Below are 8,689 nucleotides of genomic sequence, written 5' to 3' on the forward strand. Positions count from 1 at the left end.
TTTTTCTAGTCGCCAACTGCAATAACAATGAATTAGTTACAATAATAATGAAAGTAAGGTGTTGTAACTGATTTTTTCTCGTTGGCTTTAGTGGGAAAAATTCTATGTGCGCTAGCTTCTAGATTCAGGGCTGTCTTTGCAAAACGAGATACCAAAAAGAAAGACTCTCTTGCAATTTTTGTCACTGGGGAGGATTATGAGTGAACTGGCATTGGCAAGGATGCATCTGTTTGTAGTTCTAAAGGCCTACGTTGGCTTCTGGGTTTAGGGCCGTCTTTGCAAAACACGATACCCAAAGGAAATATTCTCTTGCAATTTTTGTCACTGGGGAGGATTATGAGTGAATTGGCATTGGAAGGGACATATCTGTTTGTAATTCTAGAGGCCTACACAGTTTTCGTTTTTCCCTTCTCATTGCTGTCCACGACGACCATGGTGTATACTATGGATTCCATCTACACGGGAAAGGAAATTTCCTACGCACGAGTTATGAGAATCATTCTGAGGTCTGAGGCTTTGGAAGTGCCTCATGGTAACTTTCCTCTAGTTTTTCATAATGGACTTTTCCTATTACACGGCCTCTGTATTGGTCGTCCTCCTACTCCTATACACATTGATAATGACCAAATTGAATTGGGTTTTTCTGGAGATAACAGGGAAATTTGTGGCCAATTGAATTGGGTTTTTCTGGAGATAACAAGTAAATTTGTGGCTAGCGTTTGATGAGATTGGGGCTTGAAGTTTCTAGGTTTTGGATGTGAGCGACCAAGATCTTGAAGCAGCCCTCATGGAGGAATTTTACAGTCACCTGGGGAAGAAGATCTCGAGGGACTCAAATGTAAGAGCTAAGCAATGTGGCGAAATACCCATAGATTCCGCTTCCCGTGGCGTTGGTATGGCGTTGGTTCCCTCAAGTAGCGATGCCCGGATGGTGGAAGCAGTAGCAGCAGTGGAGACGGCCATTGGCACCGCCCCATCCAGCTCGGCAGAACAAGAGGTGGAGAAACATGAACAGGACAAGGAGCAGCCGAGGAAGAGCAAGAAGAGGTATTTTGAGTGCAAAAGGTGGGTGGGTCTGACGGGCTTTAAGTGTTGCTGTGGTGACCTTTTCTGCGCTCAGCACAGGTACTCTGATATGCATGACTGCTCTTTTGACTACAAGACCACCAGCCGCCTCGCCATTCTCAAGGCCAATCCCGTCATGAAAGCCCCTTAAATCGATAAGATTTGATACGTTCTTAAATCCATTGCTTTCTTTCTTATTTTACTATTATTGTAGATTTGATACATTCTTAAATCAATTGCTTTCTTTCTTGTTTTACTATTATTGTAGGGAGAATCCTTGGCGACCGTGTCAGCTACAATGCGTATATATATAAATCTATATTCAAGGGTGATTTGCTCTTGAGCATAGTGTGTTGTCATCGATGATCCAGTGTAGGAATATGATATGAATAATTTGACTTGGGGTTTTTCAATGGATTCTCTACTTCTCAATGACTATGGATGTATTCTCGATTGTATTGGGTCATAGTAGCAGCCTTAATACAAAACCCTTTTGGACTTTTAGTAGTCTATTGACATAAATGCTATTGTGTGCTTGGACCTTACTTATGGTGATGAAATCCTCTATTTTAAGTTTTATGGGTTTTCACTCACCCACATGGGATGATGTTTTATGATGAAGGGTGCTATTATGGTGATGAAATCATCTGTTTTAAGTTTTATGGGTTTTTACTCATCCATTTTGAAATATAATTTGAAGGTAGCATTCTGACTATTGACAACGGAGTTTTTGAGGTTTTGGCTACAAGTAGTGATACCCATATTGGAGGTAATCTGTCTGGCACTTTTACATTACAACAGTGGTTATCATTGAATTTTTTGGTTGGCTTTTGAGCTTTGAACTTACTGGGATGTACATTACTAGGATGTACACTAATATGCAAGTGGATGTACACTAATACGCAGGTGAGGACTTTGACCAAAGGATAATAGCATATTTTATCAAATTGATCAAGAAAAAGCACGGGAATGATATTATTAAGGATAATAGAGCGTTGGGAAAACTAAGAAGGGAAGCTGAGCGTGCTAAAAGAGCCTTGAGTAGCCAACACCAGGTCGAGTAGAGATCTAGTCTCTCTTCGACGGCATAGACTTTTCTGAGCCTCTTACAAGGGCTCGCTTTGAGGAGATGAACAATGACCTTTTTAGAAAAACCATGGGTCCTGTTCAGAAGGCCATGGATGATGCTGGTCTAGAGAAGCATCAGATTGATGAGATTGTTCTTGTTGGTGGAAGTACCTGTATTCCTAAAGTTCAGCAACTGCTCAAGGATTTCTTTGATGGAAAAGAGCCAAACAAGGGTGTAAACCCTGATGAGGCCGTTGCATTTGGTGCAGCAGTGCAAGGTAGCATTCTTAGTGGAGAAGGTGGAGAAGAAACTAAAGGTAAAGTAGGTCCACAGTTTCTACATTTTATACTGTTCAGCTCTGAACGAATTTTTGGTTTTTTATCCAGCGATTTGAAATCTTGTTGCCCTTATTTATGTGTAGAAATACTTTTACTGGATGTGGCTCCTTTAACCTTGGGTATTGACACTATTGGTGGAGTGATGAAAAAGATAATTCCAAGGAACACTGTTATTCCTACAAAGAAGTCTCAGGTGTTTACAACCTATCAGGACCAACAAACAACCGTGTCAATTCAGGTTGGTCTAAAATCTTTTATATCGTTCTTCTAAAAACTGCGTGATGGGTTATTTCAATTTTTACAATAGCATGGGCGTAGGGAGGATGATTGACTGAGTCATTTTCCTTTATAGGTCTTTGAACGTGAACAAAGTTTAACAAAAGATTGTAGAGATCTTGGGAGATTTGAGCTCTGTGGAAGTCCTCCGGCTCTAAGCTTTGTTTCTATTCCTTTGTTCATGTTTCTGTTTTTGGTGAGTCGAGTCTTGTGGACTGGAGAATCAAACCTGTAATATGTTCGTAGGGGAGTTCCTCAAATTGAAGTTACATTTGAAGTGGATGCCAATGGTATCTTGAATGTTAAAGAAGAGGACAAGAGCGCCAGAAAATCTGAGAAAATCACCATCACATATGACAAAGGAAGACTGAGCCAAGAGGAAATTGAAAGAATGGTGAGAGAGGCCGAAGAGTTCGCAGAGGAGGACAAAAAGGTCACGGAACATATTGATGGCCGTAATAGTTTGGAAACATATGTTTATAACATGAAAAACACAATTAACGACAAGAACAAGCTTGTTAACAAAATAGACTCCGATGACAAGGAGAAAATAGATGCAGCATTGAAGGAGGCCCTCGAATGGCGGGATGAGAACCAGTCAGCCGAGAAGGAAGATTATGAGGACAAGCTCAAGAAAGTGGAGTTTGCTTTCAGCCCCATTGTGACCAAATTTTATGAAAAATCAGGGGGATCCTCCTCTGAAGGAGACACTGATTGATTCCAATGACGAACTTTAAATGGGTGTTTTTCTTGTTAGATTTTGGTTTTGAGCAATATAAATTTTGTAGCCTATAGGATGAAATTTGTGGCTGCGGAAAGCGAAAATAGTGTAGGACGAAATTGTTTCTACAGAAAACAAATATTATCGATTTATTTTATCTGTTAGGACTAATGTAATAGTTGAACATTCAGACCAGTAAATCACCTATTAAAGGATGAGAAATTTGGCATCAAGATAATGCCAACAATTTCACACCTATTGGTGCTGTGGTGTACTTGGTGTTGTGGTGTACTTGGTGGAAAGGAATTCACTTGAGCTCTTTTCTGGAAAGGAACTATTTTGAGCTCTTCTTTATGTGAATACTCATTTTTGGTATAATGATATTTTGTTCAATTTGTTGTTGCAATTTTGGCCATTTGATTGTCTAATTTTATGTTTCTGAATTTCCATTCAAAAGAATGCAACAATCTGTGTTTTTAGTTTTTTGGAATCTATGGAAAGAATGTAGTGGGTTCAATGCAACAATCTGTGTTTTTGACTTTTTGGAATCTATGGAAAGAATGCAGTGGGTTCAGTGTGAGCTAATTTACATATTATATTTGCTTTCGTTATGGGCTAATTTACATATCATATTTTTATTCGGCCATCATAAGTACATTGCGGGAATTAACAAAGAACAAACCATAGTAGTGTAGTATGTCTCTAAAACCATTTGGCTTCTAGAGGTCTCTAAGACCATTTGGCAAGAGTGGAAGACTAATTTTCCCCACAAAAATACTATTCTGCTAGAAGGTATTATATGAACCATGTGTGCTTCAAAATATCCATTAAGCTCTCACATTTAGAAACCAATGTACAAATGCGTTCCTTGTACAATTTAAAAAACCTTTACAATTTTTCTAATTTAAAACATCCATTAAGCTCTCAACTCTCACACTTGGAAACCAAAACCATTGTCCAGTTTAAAAAACCTTTAAAATTTTTCTAATTTAAAAAACATCCATTAAGCTCTTAGGTCTCAGGCTTGAAACCAAAACCGAAACCAGCTCACAATTGTAAACCAAAACAATTGTCCAATTTAAAAAACCTTTACAATTTTTCTAAAAAAAAACATCCATTAAGCTCTCAGCGCTCACACTTGGAAACCAAAACCAGCTCACACTTGGAAACCAAAACCAATGCACAAATGCATTCCTTGTCCAATTTAGAAAACCTCTACAATTTTTCCAATTTAAAAAACAAAACCAATGTACAAATGCTTTCCTTATCCAATTTAAAAAACCTCTACAATTTTTCCAATTTAAAAAACCTCTACAATTTTTCCAATTTAAAAAACAACTTATGGTATGTTTTACACTTTTTGGGGCAAGGGCAATTGCAATGACAGATTGCTGATAGATTGCGCAGAACAACTCCAATTTAAAAACGCAGTTAGGCAAACCCGTCTTCCCTGCTAATTGTGAGACATTAAATGTAACTAAATCAAACATTAAATGTAACTAAATCACACCTCGTCATCGTCTTCTCATAATAGTCTTTAATTTCTCATTATGGGCTTTCACACGCTTCTCTCCCTTTTCTCTCATTTCTTTCAACGTACTGTGCTTCTCATTCGTTTCACTGCAACTATCCATCAATCAACGCAAATTACAAGTCGAGAAAAGGGAAAGACCAAAGGAATTGGAAAGATCGGCAAGATCAGTTTTGAACGAACTTACTTAGGGTTAATTAACGAAATTACACGTTTCTGATATGAAGGATCCTTTCATAAACTTCCAATAAAATAATAATTTAGTAAAAAAAATAAACTTATAAAATTAATTATCATACACTACAATTTTTTTTTGTGAAATTTAAAATATCATTGTCTTGGAATTAATTTTGAAATATATAATATTACATAAAAACTATAATGGACTAATTTCAATTTACAATTACAATTATAATGCACTAATTTCAATTTAAAATTTCAATTTTATATTGATTATATTTGATGAAAAAAACATTTTTATAACTTATAATTATAATAGATTAATTTCAATTAAAAATTACAATTTTATATTTATTATATTTGAGGAAAAAACATATTTTTTAAATAAACTTATACATTAATATATAATTTTAAAAATAAATATCATATAATTCAATATAAAAAAATTAAATTTCTTAAAAAATATGATATATTTAAATTAATTTGAAATACACACTATTATATATAATATTAACATAATAATAATATCTAAAAATATAATAGCATTTATTATATTCCAACATGTATTTTTTTTTGTTAAATGGATAGTTCAATCTAGGATTTTCAATTTAAAATTAAATATTTTAATTTCATACAATGAAATGCAAATGTTTGAGTTCATGTTTTATTGATGATGATGATGGTTAACGTCCACTGAAACCAAACTTTCTATTACACACTTTGCAAATGCCACTTACAGTGATGAGGATGTTAGACTTGCTTCTCAATATTGTCAACTAACATCTCCCACATTGCTTGAGTACATCTTATGTATAAAGCATGACTCGTTAATTAATTCTATCCGATCCATTTCATTTTGTTGCTGGTTTTTCATTTGATTTGGTTGTGTTGCTAGTTTTTTTTTTTTTTTTAAAGTAAGATGTTTAGGAAAAGTAGGGTTTCTTTTTAGCTTATTTTTTTTATTTTCTTTAACAAGTTTCTAAAATTAGATTCTTATTTTTATATAGTTTATTAAAAAAAATTATTTAATTTAAAAATATACAAATGATTAATATTAGTATTTTCTTTTTCTTTTATTTATTTATAAATATTAATATAAAAAAATTCATTTGATATCTCAATTTGAATAGTTAAATATTATAAACTATAAACAAAATATTCCACTACTTTGGTTTATTTATGGTTAGTCTAATCAGTTAAAATTTTCAAAACTATTTAGCAAGTTCTTTTCCCTGTGCTAAAATTCTGTAATGTTGATCTTTCCAACATTTGATTTATTATTAAAAAATAATTTTAATTTGGGTGAAAAAAATGTGTTCCTATTATGTTAAAATTTCCAACGCTTAATTATAAATAGTAATTTTTAATTTCAGTGGTTTAGGATTTATTTAAATCAATTAGAATTTTTTACTATTTTTTTTGTAACATATAAATATAATTTTTTTATTGGGTTATACATATATATTCCCAAGTAATTTTGATTAGTTGGGATTTAATTTGGGAAATTTATTGATTTGACTTATTTTGAATGATTGATTGGATTTTATTATATAAATAATTGAGAGAAAAGAAGAATAATAATTTGTATAATTTTGATTAAAGATTTATTTTATTTTGGGCAATTTATTGATTAGGTTTAGTTTGAATGATTGAATTATTATAATATTTATTATTTTAAACCGAAATATAATTCAATTTCCAAAGCTTAATCATAAATAGTAATTTTTAATTTCAGTCGTTTAGAATTTATTTAAATCAATTATAAATTTTTACTTATTTTTTTTGTAACATATAAATATAATTTTTTTATTGGGTTATACATATATATTCTCAAGTAATTTTGATTAGTTGGGATTTAATTTGAGAAATTTATTGATTTGACTTCTTTTGAATGATTGGTTTGATTTTATTATATAAATAATTGAGAGAAAAAATAAATAATAATTTGTATAATTTTGATTAAAAATTTATTTTATTTTAGGCAACTTATTATTGATTAAGTTTAGTTTGAATAATTAAATTATTATAGCATCTATTATTTTAAACTGAAATATAATCCTTTCAATCTAGCATTTGTAAGCTTCTCTTTTCACTTTTCAAGGCCATTGCTAATTTACATTTTAGAGAACGAACGATGGTAAATAGTATGCCACAAGTTGACATCTCAGGCCGTACAATTTTAGAATTTGTTGATATTACCAGAAGCAAAATTGTTGTGATATGGGACCCAAATCCATGAAAAATACGAAAGGAATGGTTTGTTGAATGTCGGTTGGATTTGCGTAGGCACTTAGTTTACGGCGGACAGCAAAGATTGATAGTAATATTGGCCTCCTCCCGCCTGCCACAGTGCAACTACGTAGAGAAATAAAGTCAATTAAAGTCAATGGAATATAGCCCGTTACAAAGTTATTGAGTATATATATTAGTATATATGTTTTTGGGAGAAAATTTATATTTAATTGTCAAATTAGCAATGAGAACAGTCATTTTTAGTTGTTATTCTTTAATGCAGGTGGATTTATTATTATTATTGAAGGAAAATCACACTATTTCGAATAAGTTTTTAGTGATCCTTAAAAAACAGCTTTTGTAAGAGGCAGGCTTTCACTCTGCAAAGACCTCTAAGTTTTAGACCATTAAACTAGTTCCTCGTATAAAAAAACAAATTATTAATCAAATAAAAACAGTTCTAAAGTATACTTCAGACCCATATATTAATATATATACTATATATAAATAATTTATTAAATACATAGTTTATTAAATTTTTATTTAATAAAAAACTGTTGATTTTTTAAACACGTATTATTTTTCTTTGCTTTAATACATTCCATTTCTCACTAACCACTACGAGGACGATGGGGAGATGCCAATTACAGTGTGAGGGCATGTCGGGTTTCGTGGTTTAATTGCACTTCGCCTCGGCACCCAAAAAGAGTAGCACGACCATAAAACAGTATCTTTATTTTTATAAACAAAACAAATATAAAACAGTATCTTGGCTGTGGATGTTTCAGGGAACAAAGTTGAACAAACTTACAAGTAGCTTACTCTCTGTCTCACAGACAGGCCAATGAATGCCTTCATATACGCTGATAGATCATCTAAAGTGAAACACACAAACAATAAAACAACAGAGACCGGATTAATATTGATATCTTATATAATGCTTGATGTGCTGCAGAGAATATAATTTTTTGCATAGGAATTTTTTATTACTTTGTAACTTGTGAAGACATATATGTATCGTATTGAGCTATAGTTTAATAAATAATATATAATTTTATGAGTTTCGATTGGAAAGGAGTTGTATTTAGTGTGATTTTTTAGATTTTTTTGGTGTTGGAATTGGGTCAAAAAATTTGAGGTGAAATTTTGATTTGTGTTACTTAAATTGGCTTTTTTATTGTATATACGGATTCAACATCTGAAAATTCCCTAGAGCATTTTGGTTATGAAGGGGTTACCCATCAAGCTTGTGATTTCAATCAATTTCTAGAAGATTT

At 32.4% G+C, this 8,689-nt stretch overlaps 1 protein-coding gene and 1 pseudogene across 2 annotated transcripts; both read left to right on the forward strand.

Moving 5' to 3' along the window:
* The first annotated feature begins 787 nt into the window (after window positions 1–787).
* LOC149246915 (zinc finger A20 and AN1 domain-containing stress-associated protein 7-like) lies at window positions 788–1,216 on the forward strand. Its single transcript, XM_089442872.1, has one exon. It carries the CDS (start codon window positions 788–790, stop codon window positions 1,214–1,216), a length of 429 nt encoding a protein of 142 aa, XP_089298998.1.
* Window positions 1,217–1,758: 542 nt separating this feature from the next.
* On the forward strand, window positions 1,759–3,485 carry LOC149246916 (luminal-binding protein 5-like; annotated as a pseudogene). The gene is made up of 5 exons (XR_016263242.1): window positions 1,759–1,834; window positions 1,972–2,450; window positions 2,556–2,710; window positions 2,825–2,925; window positions 2,995–3,485. The product of XR_016263242.1 is annotated as a luminal-binding protein 5-like (transcript).
* Window positions 3,486–8,689: the final 5,204 nt, after the last annotated feature.

The sequence above is a fragment of the Pinus tabuliformis genome, chromosome 7, assembly GCF_031772625.1.
Source record: "Pinus tabuliformis cultivar Carrire ecotype Pingquan chromosome 7, CPIR1, whole genome shotgun sequence".
In the NCBI taxonomy this organism is placed as follows: Eukaryota; Viridiplantae; Streptophyta; class Pinopsida; order Pinales; family Pinaceae; genus Pinus; species Pinus tabuliformis.

Excerpts from the sequence above, each read along its gene's own strand:
- LOC149246915 (XM_089442872.1), top strand. The coding sequence starts at position 788 with ATGGAGGAATTTTACAGTCACCTGGGGAAGAAGATCTCGAGGGACTCA.